This window comes from Protopterus annectens, chromosome 9.part0 (genome assembly GCF_019279795.1).
Source record: "Protopterus annectens isolate FY-2018-M chromosome 9.part0, PAN1.0, whole genome shotgun sequence".
Lineage (NCBI taxonomy): Eukaryota > Metazoa > Chordata > Ceratodontiformes > Protopteridae > Protopterus > Protopterus annectens.
Window position 1 is genome coordinate 776,803,981 of NC_056743.1, and position 19,131 is coordinate 776,823,111.

The 19,131-nt window shown below is 42.3% G+C and overlaps 1 protein-coding gene across 1 annotated transcript in view; it reads right to left on the reverse strand.

The window, feature by feature from the left end:
- Window positions 1-19,131, reverse strand: part of LOC122811519 (polynucleotide kinase 3'-phosphatase) — an 897,059-nt gene that overhangs the window by 521,320 nt on the left and 356,608 nt on the right. The window contains exons 4-6 of the mRNA XM_044083405.1: window positions 14,783-15,343; window positions 7,906-7,985; window positions 7,766-7,823 (exon numbers count right to left, since the gene is read on the reverse strand). Of these exons, the coding sequence (XP_043939340.1) occupies window positions 7,766-7,823; window positions 7,906-7,985; window positions 14,783-15,343 (699 nt within the window). The remainder of the gene's footprint in view (window positions 1-7,765; window positions 7,824-7,905; window positions 7,986-14,782; window positions 15,344-19,131) is intronic.

Consider the following 19,131-nt stretch of genomic DNA (forward strand, 5'->3'; position numbering starts at 1 on the left):
TCCCTGGTCAGCTTCAGTAAGAAGCTGCGATCCCTGATAAAATCTTCCAACGCTAGTTACGAAAACAAAATCACCACTGATTCAAAAGGCAACCACAAATCATTCTATAGCTATTTCAGGAATCTCAATGGCAACACTCAGATCTGCTTTGAGTTACAGCACAATGGCACTAAATATACAGACCCAACTGATATTGCCAACATCCTGGCAGATAGGTTCAGTGCTAACTTTACCCCTCCCTCACCCCCCTAAAGAGCACATCTCTATACCGGTAGAATGCAAAGTTCCTGTAATCACAGCTGCACAAGTAAAAACCACACTCTCCAAAGCCAAGAACACAGTATCCATGGGACCAGACAACATCCCAGGCTGCATTCTACACGAACTACAGAACGAACTGTCACCCCACCTAAGTACCATGTTCAATCATAGCCTCACCTCAGGCTTTGTGCCCGCTGAATGGTGCACAGCAACAGTTATCCCACTCCACAAGGGGGGAGCCACCACGGACCCCAGGAACTACAGCCCCATTAGCCTGACGAGCCTGGTCTGCAAGGCCATGGAATGTATCATCATGGAACTTATAAACAAAAACATTGATAATCTCCAAACTCTGGACCCCACCCAGTTCGGGTTTGTAAAAGGCAGATCATGTCTCTTAAACTTAATAGACTTCTTTGAAGCAGTCACCAAAGCCGTAGATGAGGGTAAGGTGGTTCACACAGCCTATCTAGATCTTGCCAAGGCTTTCGACACCATCCTGACTCTGGAATTATAGATAAACTCACTAAGCTAGGTATAAATCCCTATGTCACAAGATGGGTTGCCAACTGGCTCAGTGACAGAACCCACACTGTGAAAGTAGCAGACTCCAAATCCGACTTCAGACCAGTGACAAGTGGAGTACCACAGGGTTCAGTCCTGGGTCCTCTCCTGTTTGGTATCTACTTCTCTGAAGTACAGGCTAACACAGAAGGTCTTTGGCTAACGAAGTTCACAAATGACTGCAAACTAGGAGCCATAATCGAAACTCCTAACGATGTGGACATCCTACTAAAGGGCCTCCCTGAGACAGATGCCTGGTGTCAAAGCCATGGCCTCAAGCTCAATGCCAAAAAGTGCATTATCATCCCCTTTGGGAAAAACTCTGTACCCATGAACTACAACATAGGCGGTAGTATACTTAACACTGAAAGTGTGATAAGAGACCTTGGGACACAGGTGGACAGTAGTCTCTCCTTTGATAATCACATTGCCACAGTAGTCAGGAAATCCTTCTACGTGGCACACCATCACAAAAGGTTTCTCATCCAGAAAAAAAGAGGTCATTGTTCCCCTCTACTCATCACTCATTAGACCCATTATAGAGTACAACGCCCCTTTTGGCATGTACCTCACAAGACATCTACAACAACTGGAAAGGCCGCAGAAATAGCTCTCAAAGAAGATTACCAGCCACAAACAGATGCCCTACGCAGACCGTCTCAAAATACTCCGTCGCATATCGCCTACTCTGCCTAAAATACAAAGCTATGTCAAACCCAGAGCTGTTGGACATGCTCCACTTAAAGAAGTCCCATTCCCTCTGAGCTACACGCTCTAGGGACCTAAACCTTATCAACACAATAAACAGAACATGCTGGAGGGATAGATTTCTGTCCCAGCGACTTCCCATACTCTGGAACAGACTACCTATCTATGTCAAACAAAGCTCCTCATTAGTACTCTTCAAGAAAAATCTTGATGATTGGATGGGAAATAGGAAATTCACCCCAGGGATCAGTTCGGTGGATCTGCTCGACAGTGGCACAGGAAAATAATTTTCTTGAGTGGCAAAAGCCAGGGTACCCTTTTGGCTGGGCTTGTATAGGCCTCAAGGCTGATAGCCTAGTACCTACCTATGAACCTATGTCAGATTGTAATTAAATGATATAGAAAAGAAGTTATGTACTCACCATAATGTTCCATCTGTGTTGTCTGCTTCAGTCTTCATCAAACCTGTTGGTCTTAGTTCCAAGCTCAGAACCAACACGGCCATCAGCAAGCTTAGGATCCGAAGCTAGAGGTCCTCCCACCCTACCCATACTGCTTAACTCCCCTGGGATACCTCAGATCAAGTTTGTTGCAAATTTTTATAAATAAAAAATTGTACTCCAAAAAGAAAACAGAGCATAAAAGTTGCCCAGGAGCTCAACAAAGGAACAAAGTTGCCCAGTATAATCTGTCAGGTCCTTCAGAGATAAGGAAAGGAAGGGGGGGTTGATGGAGGCTGAAGCAGACAACACATCTGGAATGTTATGGTGAGCACATAACTTCTTTATCTGATGTTGTCTGTTCAATCTTCACAGCAGTTACATAAATCTGGGTGGCCTTATGGAAGAATATTCCACAGCATTACAGAACCAAACACAGCCCTGTTCCTAGATATGATGTCAAGCTTGTAATGCTAAATTAAATTATGGGAGTTTGTCCATGATGCAGCTACACAAATACCTTCTAAAGAAACCCTAGACCAGAAAGCTTGGGAAGTGGCAACAGATCTCGTGGAATGAGCTGACTGGTTTAGGTAGGGGAACATTATTCAAAGAATACACATGAATGTTAGCCAATGAGCAATAGTAGTTTTAACAACCGCTTTCCCTTTTCTGGATTGAGAGAAAGCGACAAACAACTGATCAGACTTAATGAAAGATTCTGTCCTTTCCAGAAAGAACTGCAATTGTCTATGGACATCCAACAGATGTAACATATATTCAACCCTTATTTTGAAAGTTTGGAAAAAATACAGGGAGATTAATTGACTGATTAATAGTATTGACTGACGTGACCTTTGGTAAGAAAGAGGGAGAAGTACATAAAGTAACACTGCTTTTATGGAAAATGAGAAAGGGAGGTTTGGAAGAAAGCATCTGAAGTTCAGAAATCCTCTTGGCCGAAGTAAAAGCCAATAGAAAAGCTGTTTTCCAGGACAGGGAATTTCAACTCAGCTGCCTTAGCAGCAGGTTCAAAGGGGGTAAAGTTAAGATTGTAGAACTACTGCAACATCCCATGGAGGAGTAGGATCCTTGATAGGAGGTCGAAGAAGGAAAGTACCCTCGAGAAAGGCTTTGCAAAGTTTGGAAGAAGCCAAAGACGTATCGTTCTCTCTGATACGAGTATTAGAAATGGCTACTAACTGACCTTTTAGAAAGCAGAAAAACTGGCCCCTGAATGAAAAAGACCAGCCAGAAAATCCAAGTCTGCCAAAATGGGCACCACAACCAGATCCATATGATGTTGCTGGGCCCAGACAGAAAACCTTTTCCACTTTTATACATTTTTCAGGTAGAAGACCTATGAGAAGAAATTATAATCTTCTGGACAATGGAAGAAAGCCTGCATTGTCTAGCCATCATCAGAATTGCAGAAACCATGCGGTTAGTTGTAAATTGTGAAGATCTGGGTGAATTTGCCCTGACAGGTAAGACAGAAGGTCCAGACGTGGCTCCAGGGTCCACAAAGGGCAAATTAGGTGAGACCAAAGGAAGGTGAACCAAATCTGTCGAGGCCAAAAAGGGGGTAATGAGAATCACTTTGTTTTTCAACCTGTGTGACTTATGAAGAAATTTGGGAATTAGGGGGGGAAGGGAGGAAAGGCATAAACTAGACCGGGAGGCCCAGCATAGACTAGAGCATCTCTTGGTGACTGTCACTGTGGAGGGATCAGGGCAAAGTACCTGCTGCACTTGTTGCTGTAAGGGGAGACAAAAAGGTCGCAGTAGGGATGACCCCATCTGAGGAAGATCTGGTTTGCCACTGACTGATTCAGAGACCACTGATGAGGCATCAGAAGAACCCTGCTGAGCCTGTCCGCCAATCTGTTTTTCTCCCCCAGAATGTGCATCGCAGTAAGAAAGCAGTTTGTAGAAACGGCCCATTGCCACACTCTCATCGCTTCTTGACAAAGGGGATAAGACTTGGTTCCACCTTGTTTGTTGAGATACCACACAAGTATGTTGTTGGTCTGAATCTCAACTGTCCCCAGAGGAAGAAGGGAATGAAGGGCTTGCAGCACTAGAAGAACCACTCTCATATCTAGCACACTGACATGCAGATTTGTCTCCCGGGGAGCCCATGTACCTTGGACTGTCCATCCCAAGTAATGCCACCCAACCCAATAGGGAGGTGTCCGTGGTCAATGTGGTGAAGGGGGTGGGAAGAATGAAAGGTCGACTGAGATACTTCAGGGACATAAAGCCACCACAAAAGAGAGTTCTGCATACTTGAGACAGTTTCACAGGATGACGGAGGGGATGATACAGAAGGGACCATTGGATAGACAAAGTCTACTGGAGAATTCTCATATGTAAGTGAGCTGTTGGTAGTAAGGTAACTGTTGCACCCACATAACCCAGAGTCCTGAGAACCAGACTTGCTGTGGAGACTGGTACCACAAACATTTGTTTGATGTAGGTCTGCAGAGAGAGAATTCCTGTCCAGTGGAAGAAAAGCCAGGGTTTTGGTTTTGTCCAAGCGGGCCCCTATAAAATCTATTACTTGTACAGGTTGTAATTGTGACCTCTGAAGGTTTATGGTGATTCCTAAGGTAGGGGCTAGTTGTAGGAGAAAATCCCTGGCCTAGGTCAGTAGATGCCTGGTTGGTGCGACTAGGAGCCAGTTGTCCTTAAGAAAACACTTGGAATCCGTGCAGTCTGAGGTGAACTGCAACCGCTGCTATGCATTTGAACACCCTGAGGGCTGTGGTGAGACCAAATGGAAGCACACATAACTGGTAGCGACTGGCTCCATGCCTGAAATGGAGATGCCTTCCGGAGTATCTGCTTATTTCGATGTGATAGTAAGCATCCTTCGGGTCTATTGAGCACATCCAGTCATCCTTCTGTAAAAAGGGAAGGATGGACTTAACCATGACCATCCTGAACTGTGTGTGTCTCACTGATATGTTCAGGTAAGTCAGCTCCAGTATAGGCCTGAGATCCTCTGTTTTTCTTTGGAACTAAAAAGAACTGGGAGCAAATCCCTGATCTGTGCTGGTCTGCGGAGACTCCTGGATGACTCCTTTGGAACAACTTTGCAATTTCCAAAGTTGCTGCCTTGCTCTGACTGGGTGGGGCACTGGGGAGGTGTTGCTTGGGCTTGGGGGGTATTTAAAAAGGGAATGGAGTAACCGCTGGATATAACACCTTGCATCCATCGGTCATTCATGATGGCTAACCAGGCATCCAGGTGCAAGAAGCATCGTCCCCAACTGCCTTGAGACAGGGACAGTCTGGCAACACCTCAGGGATGCTGCAAGGATTTCTTTGAAGGAGAATCTCAAGACCCATGATTCAGCACCTTCTCTTCCAAGGAACCTCCTTAGTGGGGTGCTCCAGGGAGGTGTTGGAAGAGATCTGGGCTTCCCTGGGTGAAAGAGACTAGAGGCTCTGTGGAACAGGCTGTCCTGGTGGCAGAAGAGAGGTCTCCAACACAGAGCCCAAGATGGGAAGGGGTGAATCCAAAACGGTAGGTGGCAGAGGACCCTCCTCCACCACCTCGAAGGCAGAAGGACTGCTGGAGCCTCGAGGAAGACCGCTCTGTCCCGAGGAATCATGAGCAAGTCTTCCCCAGTCACCAGCAGCCCTCCACTCCGATTGGGGAGTTGGCACCGAGCTGTCGAGCACAGAGGCACAGAGTGGAAGCGAAAACTCCGAAAACTTCAGAGTGGAAGTCATTCCCCTCCGGACTCAATGTCAAGGTTTCAAGTTTCGACTCGTGTTCGGCCCCAATACAGTCAGAACTGACCCAGTCAAGGAAGCAGTCGGAAAGCAGACAGAACTTTCGGGGCCGACAGACCGGCACCAAGGCCAAAGGATCCAGGAGCTCCGAAACAGTAGGCCGGATCAGAGAAGGTGAGATAATCCTACAGGGAGAGGCTCTACTCACAGATCCCACTGGGGACGGAGCTCAGAGGACGCCCATCTGGATCTGTGTATAAAGAAACTTCCTCATCAATTTATCTATTTCATTATCCAACAGGCTCTGAGAGGACCTACCAGATGGGGACACAGAGGAGGGTCTGGAATGGTGCCTGGGTGAGACAATCCTGAAAGACTGTCTTGGTGCCGACAGCTCCAGCCCCGAAGGGGGGGACCCAGAGTGGAGAGAGAGAAACCAGTATCATGGTTGGGGAACTGTGCTCCAATGGTTTCAGGGCCTTCTTAGGAGGCTCTGACTTCAAAGACAAGGAGGGGTCCGGGGACCATTTCTTATGGTCCCTTGTCTCCTTAGACGTCTTGGTGGGGGGGGGTTGAGACCCTGAAGCAGAAGCAACTGCAAGTGAAGGAGGAGAGATAAGACCCCTAAGAACAAGCTTATTACATCTAGCTGCAAGGGCCCAAGGGAGAAAGGCCTTGCAGACAGAACAATCTACCTGAAGGTGTGTAGGACCCAAACAGTAGGTTCATAGATTCATAGATTAGTACTAAGCTAACTGCCCTTGCGCGCCATTTTAAGCCTAGCCAATTATCCCTTGTGAGACTCAAACCCTGTACCTTATGTTTGTAAGGCAAACACCTTAACCATTAGGCCACCTAAACGCACTCCCTGTGGGTATCAGATACAGGGATATTATGCCCACAGGAAGTGCATTTTTTTAAATCAACTGGTTTGTCAGATTTCTCTGACATGGTTAGAAGGAAAAGGTAAGAACAAAGAGGAGAGAAAGAGAATCGTGATGACCAAGTGCACATGGGTACAACACACAATAAAAATGTAGAGGGACTAATTAAGCTTTTTTGTTTTTTTTTTTTTTTTTTTTTACAGTAAATAAGGTAGGGAGAAAAAAAGTAAGGAAGAAAAATGTAAAAAAGCAATCACCCACTACCCAAAAACACACTGAGTGTGACAAACAAGATCTGAGGCATCTCAGCAGAGCTATAGCTTCGGATTCTAAGCTTGCTGATGGCCGTGTTGGTTCTGAGCTCCGAAAAAGAGACCCACAGGTTTGATGAAAACCAAATAAGTCAACATCAGATCAGCACTTTTTTCTGTCACACACACACACACACACACACACACACACACACACACACACACACACACACACTAGCCTGCCACTGGAAAGTATTCCAGTATGCTTCGCAGTCAAAAACATTTGCCCTGCAAAGCTTATTCCACTGCTAATGATACCTGCTTGCCAAAAAGATGAAAACTATCCACTATAATCCAGACCTTCCTGAATTAACTGCTCTCTAACTACAGCACAGCCTTACAGACATTCACAACGATGCCAACCAACTTCTCCCACTGATGCTTTCATCATGGCTATCACAGCCACTTCCTTTTTCACATTTTCTAGGCTTCTGCTGCCTCTGTCCCACCCATGATCTTGACAACCAGTCAGAGACCTCCAAAAGCACTTATGACCAGTTAGCAAGATCAAAAAGCCATCTCCCCTATACAGTTAAAAAAGAGGATCCACAGCACTGGCAGTGGTGTTTTTTTCTCCCTTAATAAGTAAATAAAAGTGGAGGAAAGCACCACTAGCTTGAATGGCACCCTAGATATGTGAAATTTCTTTGAGCTCTCGGCAAAGAATAAATGTTGCACAAGTAAGAAAATCCTTATGATTCACGGGTGAACAAATCCCCTGAAATACATCTACTGTAAAATAAAATTGAAATCTCACTCTGTAAAATGCACAGCATGATAAAGATGGAATAGCTTCAGTAGATCATCTTTAAATTTCAAACAATCTTTATATTCATTTTTCTCTAGACACTACCTTATAGCCATCGCTCACAAGCTGCTTCAGTTTCTTAGGAATTTCTGGATACAAAATTCTGGAAAAATAAAAAAAAAAAATTATAACAGTCATTGCAGCCAAAATCACTGCAAATGGTATACAATCATAATGCTCCCAACCTCCAATCATCAGGTCCTGTAGCAAAGACTTTCCCAGACTTCGTAGTGATTATGGTCCCATCAATGTCAAATCCTGCAATCTTAAAAAAAAAAAAAAAAAAAAAGCAGTCATTTTAAAGAAATAATGAAGTGCACATGCAATGCATCTGCTGAAACATCATTACTGTACAGTTTACAGCATGCAAGCTGCCCAATGTGTTGTAACAGATAAAATATTTCAAAATATCATTGAGCATGACAATATATATATATATATATATATATATATATATATATATATATATATATATATATATCAGGGGCGGCCCGTGCTATTGGACTGCTGGACTGCAGCCCCCCCCAGCTGTAATTAAAAATTCACGGACTTTCACGCATGCTCACTACTCCGGACTGCTGCGACAGTCTGGAGCAACTGGGAAACATGTAAGAGCAGAGCTGCAGTTTTAACTGCATAGACTGTCGCTGTGCTCCAGGAGTCTATGGAATGGAAGGTAAGAGGGACAGCTATGGAACAAAGTGTGTGTGTGTGTGTGTGTGTGTGTGTGTGTGTGTGTGTGTGTGTGTGTGTGTGTGTGTGTGTGTGTGTGTGTGTGTGTGTGTGGAATGAATGCCCCAGTTGCTATATACTGGTGGCTAGAACAAACTCATGGTGGTGTGGTAGGGAATACCTCAGGCTTGAACCCTGTACCTTGTAGGCAGGTGTTAAGGACCTGAATTCCCTACTCACCACCATTTGTAAATAAATGCAGATTTTTGCCTCATATTTGATCTGATTTGTTCCTCATAATATCTGTGGTTTCTAAATGTTGCAATGCTGGATATTTGATGGTGCAGTGGTAGCATTGTTGCCTCACAGCTGCAGGTTCTCAGGTTTGATTCTTGGCTGGGGTGCCTTCTGTGTGGGGTCTGCATCTTCTCCCTGTGTTTGTGTGGGTTTGCTTTTGTGTCCTCCCATGTTACAAAGACATGTCTGCATTATTTCTTCCTGGGCCTCTGCTGAAAATTGTTTTTTTGTTCCAAGTCAGACTGTCCTGATTAGCAAATGTTAAATAAAATTGACAGGCATTTGAATTTCAGACTTCAGGTTTCTGAATGTTTAATTCCTTACATATTTGATGGTGCAGTGGTAGCATTGTTGCCTCACAGCTATAGGTTTTCTGGTTTGATTCTTGGCTGGGGTGCCTTCTGTGTGGAGTCTGCATCTCATCCCTGTGTTTGTGTGGATTTGCTCTGGTGTTCTGCCATTTTACAAAGACATGTGTCTGCAGTATTTCTCCCTGGGCCTCTGCTGAAAATTGTTTTTGTTCCGTCAGAAGTAAAATTGACAGGCATTTGAATTTCAGACTTCATATTCTTCAGAAAATACATAGTAACACAACCTTTTATTCTAGCAATAAATATATAGTAACACGACCTTTTATTATAGCAATTTTTTATGTTTATAAGATGGCTATTTGAAATTTGTCCTTATTTTTGGGACTGTAATACCCTGTTAGTGTATTCCCTCATTACTGGGTTTGTCCAGGTGTTTTATGATAAGAGGTTGACAGCTATGGTGAGAACTGAATTCATTAAATGATAGCCATTTAAGTTTCAGTCTTCCGCTCTTTCACAAAGCAGCTGATTTGGCGTAGTGGAATGTTGCTCTGACTGTTTTGCACAGGGACCTTGGCAGTAAAATGTATGGTGGTAACACAGCATTTTTCTTTCACAAAGCAGGTGATTTGGCATAGTGGTATGTTGCTCTGACTGTTTGGCACAGGGACATTGGTAGTAAAATGTATGGTGGTAACACATCATTTTTCTTTCACAAAACAGCAGATTTGGCATAGTGGTATTTTGCTCTGACTCCTTTGTACAGGGACCTTGGCAGTAAAATTTATGGTGGTAACACAGCATTTTATTCTAGCAACTTTCCAAGATTATACAAGCAATGTTTAATGCATCCCTGGTTTTTGGGCTTTTGACCCCCCCCCCAATAAATTTGGCTTTTTCAGATTTCTTGTGCTGCGAAGCTGGGATGCAGTTGAGTATCGAGTAGATTTTACAAGGCGCTGAGAGCTGCAGGGGAAGAGAAGTTTAGTGCTGCTTATGCTAAGTCAGCTTGCATTGTTAATAGCACAACAGGTTGTGTACTTGCTTTTGATGCAGAAGGTTGTTGGTTCTACTCCCACAAGGGGTGAATGCTGCCGTACTGAAAAAGTTAAGATACTAACTATGAGCCTGTTATCCGTTTGCTATCCATTTCCTATTGCAATATTACTAGCTTATCATTTTTAATGTAATATAGGCAATTTATTCCTCAGGGGCATCAGACACATTATTTTTCGATGAAACCATGAAATATAAAGGTGTTTGCTAGCAGCAACCTCTTCATTAGTTACAGATTTATTTAATGTGGAATTTTAGATGACTTTTTTACTTCTTCAGAGATTGTGCATATTTACTGATAATGGTGGACTGTAGAATTGTGCATATTTACTGATAATGGTGGACTGTCGAAGTTTGAGTAGACTTTTATGATGGAAATGTTGTGAACTGGGCAGTTTTGTCATTATGGGTGCATGCATTTTGTTTCATTGTTTACTGGAAAGATGTTCTGAATTGGGCAGTTCTGCCACTGGTAAAATGTATTTTCTTTGACTGTGGGTTTCAATGCTGTTTCAATGAATGTGAATTTCAAGGGCAGAGAAGTTTTAATGCTAAGTTTGTTTAGCAGATGTCTTAGTGTTTGTGCTGTAAAATCCAAATTAAACTTTCAAATGAAGTCCAAATCATCACAGAAGTAAATCAGTATGCACATTAATGTTTATGGTAAATGGAGTGAAATAGCCAAGTAATGGATCATTGAAATGGCTGCAGGGGGATGCTCCATTTGACCATGATTTTGTGAGGGGAAGGGCGGCAAACCTAAAGACAGCCCCAGCTGAACTATACCTCCCAACTGTCCAGATTTTCAAAGAATGAATAGATTTTTGCTTCTTATTTTTGGTTTGTTCCTCATAAAATTTGTGGTATTCTGGCAAATCATTTAGGAATTAAATCACTAAATAATGACACACAGACTTCATAACCTTCAGAAAAATGCATGCTAAAGTAAGACCTGTTGTTCTATCAACTGTCTCAGTTTATACAAGAGCAATTTTTAGTACTGTTTATATGTTCCCCCAATATATTTGGCCTTGTCCAGATTTATTGCATTAACAGGTTGAGAGGTACATGCAAATAAATTGCTTTATAGAATTAGGCACAGCCAAACCTCTCAACTGTCCCTGATTTTGGCTCAAAATGTTGCTCTTCCCCCTAATAATCCCTCCGCAAAATAGCAATTCTGGAAGAAAACATGGAGGGTTTACAATTAAGAAATAACTATAATAATCAGTTATAGATTACTTTTATTTCAGAAATGCATGTAGATTATTTTATTTTGTCAGCTGCTCAAGTTAGCAGTACTAATATTAAAGTGTCCCTTCTTTGACAGGTTCCCAGCTGTATTGTGTGGCTATTTTATATTTTTACATCACATTTTTGGTCCATTTTTCATAAAATTGTGGGTTTTTTTGGCAAATTAGTGACAAATCATTAAAGACTGAAGTTAGAAAATAATGACAGACATTTGAGTTTCAGATTTCATACCATTCAGAAAATTCATACTAATGCAAGACCTATTCTATTATCTTTCGAAGTTTATAAGAGCAATATTTAAAAATTGTCCTTATTTTGGGCCTTTGTCCCACTTCTTTGTATGGCTTTGTCCAGACTTCTTGCTCTGAGGTTGAGAGGTATGACAAATGTGTCAGGGCCATCACAGTCAGCCAGAGACATTTCAAATTGTGACATACTTGTTGCACCCCACTCCCCCACGTAGTGACTCTGGATGTGTCTAAGCAAGGCAAGGAGTAGTTATGCAGTGTAAATGTGCAGAGTATCCCCCCCATCCAAGGTAGATACAAGTACTAGAGTGGCTTTTCATCTGTCCTTGATTTTTGCAGAATGGTCTGGTTTCTGTCATATTTTTTGTACTGTTGATTTATGCTTATTACTCAAAGTGCCTGTTGCTCTGTGTTTAAGTAGCAATACTTTAATGACCATCAGGTAAGCTTGACTGAGATCGTAAGATGCAAGTAAGCTTTAATAAGCATACTGTTAAAGAATTGCCAACATTGAAAGCCTTTCTGTTGTTGCCATGTAGAGAATACTTAACTAGATAATGTATAAGCCTTGGGAATTGAAATGCATATGACAGTATTTGTAATAAAGGACAGATTACATTATTTTAAGGAGCTCATTACACTTGGAGACTTCCAGTCATCTCTTCAGGCTTTACCCATAAACTAAACAGAATGCCAATCGTGTGGTCCATAACCTGTACAGTAATCCTTTTAAGCAATGTATCTTGAGCTTATTTCTTGTTTTCTTTTTATTTTTTACTTTGATCATGTTTTCCCCATGAAACAACTAGATAGTTGTCAGGCAGCAGGTCTTTTTTTGGATAAGAAACATTTTTACAAGTGGGGGCATCAGAGATTTCCACTTTCAGCATGTTACTTGGTACTTTAATAAAGCTGAATATAAATTATAATTATAACTGCAGTACAAGAAGTGGTTTGAGTTGAATGCTGCTTGTTTTTCTTATACTTGATTTTGACTGGCATTCCATTAATGTATTTAAAAAGTAATTTATTTTTCATGCCGCACAACCTTTTTGTTTCCCTTTAGATATTAAGTAAGCTGTCATGCAGCCAAGGCATTGAAATATTTTTATTCTTCTACACTTCATTTTGTCTTGATTGGCCTCTCATAATGACGGTTTGGCACCCAGGGCAGTGTATTTAGTTAGTTTTTGTGGTTTTGAGCATAGCCCCTCCCCTTTCTAGTTGGCCACCCCCCTTCCCATTGACCTCACCCATTCAGCTGTCTCCTGCAGCCCCCCCTTTGATTTGAAGTCACCAGCCGCCACTGATATATATATATATATATATATATATATATATATATATATATAAAATACTAACGCAAATGTAACTGCTATTTTGGCCACCAGCTGCATCTGCCATGAAAAATAAGCACTAAATGAGTCCAGTTACCTGCTTATTATACAGTTCTTTAAAATCAACAATGGCATAAAATAGTCTTCCTTTACTGTACCTTTATAACTGCAACTATTTATGAAGAGTAGCAACCTACTCCTCATTCTAGATGAATCTCTCCATGCAGAGCCACTTAAGATGTCAACAATGTTGTCAACTTTGCTAACATACATCTGACTTGAGTTGTGAGACAACATAACATGAACTCCTTACTGAAAAGGGATTAGGCCACATACTCATAAGCATACAGTGTGTGGTGGATATGTCTAATGGCATATCTCTCAACTGTTCTATATCCAGCTTGTAGCATCTTGCAAAACTATTCAGTGAAGTTCAAGCAGATACTGCACAAATATCACCCGAGGAGAAAGCCAATAACAATGGGAGAACAAAGGCTCAAAAATCAGAGGACATACTCTAAACATTATAATTATAATTATAAATATAGAAAATTGGTAGTACTTTTTGCATTAGGATGCATTTTCTGAAGGATCTGAAGTATGAAACACAAATGTACAACATGATTTTCCAGATAAACAAAACAAAAAAAATATGTGGAATACACCAAAAGTATGAGACAATAATCTGGACATTTTGTGAAAATCTGGACAGTTGAGATGTATGAATTACGGAAGAAAAAAGCAGTGCTGAACAACAAAGTTTAAAACTCACGATGTACTCCAACATACTATGACAAATAATAGCTGTGTGAAGATAGCTCCAGAAAACCTAGTCTGCTTTTTGTCCAGTTTTTTTTTTCAATGTGTTTACAACTCTGGAACTAACCTATGAGCCAGTACAACTTTACAAAATTACCAAGCAGTGGAGCTGGACATTTCTGGATGAAAAACTATGCTTCCCACTGCTCTCTGTAGTGCGAAGTAGACAAAAGTAGTGCAACAAGCTGAAGGATAGAACATACATAATTCATACAGCAAAAAGATTTTAAAAAGTATGAAAAGAAAAAAAATCTTTTTGGTGAATATAAAACAAAACTAAAGTTTAATGTAACACTGTATTAACTCATTCAATGAACGACTTTCTTCCTAGTGCTACAAGAGTGTAGGCAGCCACAATATGCAGCATGATGTCATTAAAACAATCATAGTATCAAACAAAGTAATTAACAATTCACCAGCACTGAAAAGTTTTCAAGGGTGCTGATCCTTTCGATACCACTATTCAATTTAGCAATTTTCAACTATGGGTGAACAGTGGCAGAGTTTAGCATTTCTAATCATCAGCTCTTGGTTTTTAAATTTGATTCTTGACTGGGTCGCTTTTGTATATAATGTACACAGCCTCCTTGTACCTGGAGGAGTTTTCCCTGGGTGCTCTTGTTTTCTCCCACATCTTAACATGTTGTAGGTGAAATGGCAATACTCCCAACGTGCCATAGATGGTTATATCATAGCCCAGAGAGTGTGTGTGTGTGTGTGTGTGTGTGTGTGTGTGTGTGTGTGTGTGTGTGTGTGTGTGTGTGTGTGTGTGTGTGTGTGTGTGTGTACTCTTTTATGCACACGCATCCAGTGATCACTTGGTTCTCCATTTAGGGGGGAGTTTCTCTGTCTTGTTCCCAAAGAGTGCCAGGATAGTCTCCAACTATGCATGACCAACACTGGATTTAAGTAGGTAATCAGAGAATGATTGAATGAATGTTTTCAATTAAGTCCATTTAGCAAGATCAGTTTCAGGGCATCCTTAAGTCTCGTGAAAAATAAGAAGTCACAATGCTATATTAGTGCAAATCATACCCTGATCTACATTATTATTTAACTAGGGCATACCTTTGAACTTGCCCTCACACCACTTTTATTAAAGACCATCAGTGTTCCTTGCACTTCCCAGGAATCCTTTGGCCAAGGATGCCCCAAAGTTGCCTCTGAACTGCAGGAATTTGTAGGCTTCTTTGCACCTTCAGTTGTTTTACATGAAGGTTGAAAAGAGTCTGAAGCAAATTCCTTCAACTGCCTCAGTTTTTCAGATGTTTTATCCTCCTCTTCTTCCTCCTCCTCCTTTGGACTGGAATTGATGTCCATGGCGGACTGCTTAGCTGTAGGAACAAACTGGTCTTCATTCGCACGGGATCGCTTCTTCCCTCTCTTAGGCGAGCCAAAGAAATCAGTGATAGTCTTTTTTGCAGAGGTTGTCTGTACTTTATTTCCATCAGTAGCTTGGTCCCCAAGGTCATTGGTTTGAGAAGTTGATTTTTTTGTTCCAGTCTTCCTAAACTGGAGAATGTATGGGTAGAGTTCATTCACTACAAAAAGAGTTTCTCCTTCTTTAAGTAGACCACATTCTCCTTTTTTAAGTGAGGTGCCTGAAACAGATGTGGGGTTTGCTCCAATCTGTAAAAAAAAAAAAAAAAAAGTACAAAAAACATGTTTACAAGAGAACTGTACAGATTACACTTGAAAGGAACTATACTTGGTTATAAGTACATGCTAAATTTAGAATGGAACATGCTCTACTCTCTTTCACCATGTGCTTTTTTGACAAACTGTAACATGTTGGATTAGGACAGTAAAGATTCCATAAACTCCAAATTTAAAGTGTTATAGTCAAGTAGCATTATATTTAACTTCAGTTTTAAAGTGCTATGGCATCTAGCAACATCGCACAGATGATCCTACAAACCGTGTCCAGCCAATTCTGAGACTATTACATTCAGAGCCCAAAACCAAGAATTGTAAAGTTATGCATGGTGAATGAAGGCACACAAGTTGACTATTGTGTTGACTTAACACAGAAATGCCAACAAGTCCAATGTTTTAGTTCAACTGTAACTTTAGTGTGTACTTCCCTATATTCATTATATTACAAACAATAATATACACGAGAAAAGTGTAACAATATGAATTAGAGAGATAATTATAACATTTTCAAAATAAAACAGTACAAAGATGAAAATTCAGCTAGAATACAATTAGAACAAAGTAAAAACAGAAGTTATGTACTCACCATAATGTTCGATCTGAGTAGTTCTACTTCATTTGTCTTCAACCTGTGGGATACCGGATCCATATCAGATCTAAGCCAGCAACTTTATTAGCATCTGCTCCGAGCTCCAAGCTCCTCCCCTTATCCATAATACCCCTCCACTACCTTCCAACTCCCAGATTGAGTTTGCTGAACCTTACTGATAACCCGACCTGAAAAAAATACTTGTGATCTATAACTGCAGCCCGTAGGCTGTTCATATGCCAAGGTCTGGGGGAAGGAGGGATGGACAGCTGAAGACAAATGAAGTAGAATTACTCAGATGGAACGTTATGGTGAGTACATAACTTCTTTATCTGAAGTAGTTTACTTCATTTGGTCTTCAACCTGTGGGAAAGAGTCTCCAGCTACTAAACTCCTGGGATGCCCTCAGGGAAGGATATTCCGGAGCACCACGGAACCAAAGGATGCTCTCCTTCTGGAAGTCAAATCCAATTTGTAATGAGAAATAAATGTATGAGATGAGGACCAAGTAGCTTCAGAACAAATATCATCCAAAGACACTCTAGACCAAAAGGCCGCAGACGTAGCCACGGACCTAGTGGAATGAGCTTTCACCTGACCTGGAGGAGACATGCATCTGTCCTTATAGAACTGAAGGATGCATGAAGAAATCCATCTAACAATAGTGACCTTGGAGATAGGTTTCTCCAAAAAGGGTTTATAGAAGGATACAAACAATTGATCAGATTTACTGAAATTTTTTGTCCTGTGTAAATAAAATCGTAACCGTCTATGAACATCCAGCAGGTGGAGTTTGTATTCCATCTTGTTAGTAAAATTAGGAAAAAACACAGGCAAATTGATGGTATGATTGATGTTGACTTGTGATGCCACCTTAGGAAGAAAGGATGGATTGGTTGGAAGGGAAACTCTATCTTTGTGAAAGATCATGTAAGGAACTTTGATGGACAAGGCCTGCAATTCTGAAACCCTTTGGGCAGAGGTAATAGCCACCAGAAAAGCTGTTTTCCAAGATAAATATTTCAGATCTGCTGTTGCAGCAGGCTCGAAAGATGGAGCGACCAAAGCTTGAAGAACCACAGTAAGGTCCCGTGGTGGAACAGGATCCTTGACCGGGGGCGTAACAAAAAGGTGCCTTTAATAAAGGCTTTACACAGTCTGGAGGAGGCTAAAGAGGCAGAATTCTTGCCCACATGTAAATGAGAAATGGCAGCCAACTGAACCTTGACAGAAGAAGAACTAGCTCCGTGTTGAAAATATCAGCTAAAAAATCAAGAATGGCAGAAATAGGAGCCGTGAAGGGGTCTAAACTCCTTTGAGAGGCCCAAAAGGAAAAACATTTCAACTTGCTGCGATAAACCTTCCTGGTCAAAGACTTATGAGCAACCACCAAAATAGATCTAACTGAGGAGGATAGTCCAGGAGTATAGCAATCATGGGAACTGGAGCAGCCAAGCTGTGAGCTTTCAAACTGTCCAGATTCGGATGAGGAACCCCCGAAGGATGTTAAATCAAATCTTGAATGGGATCCAGGATCCAATGCAGAGCCAGAAAGTGAGACCAAAGGGAAGGGAAACCATACCTGGCGAGGCCAAAAAGCAGCAATGAGGATCACTGCTCCCCAGTCGACGAGCTTTCTGTAGAAAGCTCGGAATAAGAGGTATTGGAGGGTAAGCATACAGAAGACCGGGAGGCCAAGCATGAACTAGAGCATCTCTGGGGGACTCTCCCCGGCAGGGGGTTCAGAGTGAAAAACTCACTGCACTTCGCGTTGGAAGGAGATGCAAAGAGATTGCAACAAGGTTGACCCCACTCGCGGACGATCTGTTCCGCTACTGAAAGATTCAGAGACCACTCTTAAGGCATCAGAATAGTCACACTTAGCCTGTCCGCTAGGATGTTGGACTATCCCGGAATGTGCGTTGCGATGAGAAAATGACTGGTGGAGATCCCTCATTCCCACACTGTCATGGCCTCATGACAAATGGGGTAAGATTTGGTCCCTCCCTGTTTGCTGAAATACCAGACCACTGACATGTTGTCTGACTGAATTGCAATCGTTCCCAGAGGAAGAAAGTCATGAAAGGCCTGCAACTCTAGAAGGACCGCCTTCATCTCTAAGACATTTATGTGCAAGCTGGTCTCTACAGAGGACCACTGGCCTTGGACTGTGCTACCCGAACAATGCCCCCCCACCCAAGCTGGGAGGCGTCCGTGGCCACTGTGGCTTGGGCTGGGGCTGAAACAAAGTGTTGTCCCTCCAAAATGTCCGGAGAACACATCCACCATATGAGGGACGACCGACAGACTCAACTGAGTTGAATTGGATATGCCAATGGCAGTTCCAACAGGGACCATTGTACAGCTAGAGTGCACTGTAGAATTCTCATGTGTAACCGGGCACATGGGAGAAGTGTTATGGTCGCCGCCATAGAGCCTAAGGCCCTCAACATCGACTCAGCCATTGGTAGAGGAGACTGGTAGATCAGGGAGACATGCATCCTTGAGTTTTGCACTCTCTCCGAGGTCAGGAAGATTTTGCAGAGTATCTAACCTGGCGCCAATGTAGTCCATCATCTGTACAGGATCTAGGAGCGATTTGGATGCATTGATTGTGATCCCCAAATGCAGGGCAAGGATTAGGAAATAATCCCTGGTTTGGGAGAGGAGACGCCTGGTGGGAGCAGTGAGGAACCAATCGTCCAGGTACGGATAGACCTGAATCCCATGAAGCCTCAGGTGAGCCGCTACCACCACCATCACTTTGGTGAACAACCTGGGGGCTGTGGTGAGACCAAAGGGTAGGGCTCGGAACTGGCAATGATAGACTCCTAGCCTGAAATGGAGGAACCTCCTGGAGCTTCTGTGCATCTTTATGTGATAGTAAGCATCCTGGAGGTTACGAGCACATCCAGTTTCTCTCTTGCAGGCACAGCATGATGGACTGTAGTGTGACCATCCAGAACTTCTCTTTGGCAACTGACAATTTCAGGGTAGAAAGGTCCAGAATGGGCCTTACATCCCGTTTTCTTTGGCACCAAAAAGAACCTGGAATAGAAGCCCAATCTGGACTGATCTGGAGGGACAGTTTCGACTGCTCGTTTTTCTAGCAGCTTGGAAAGTTCCTGTGGGTGGTACATCCGGGAAGTGTTTGGGAGATTTGGGGGGACCC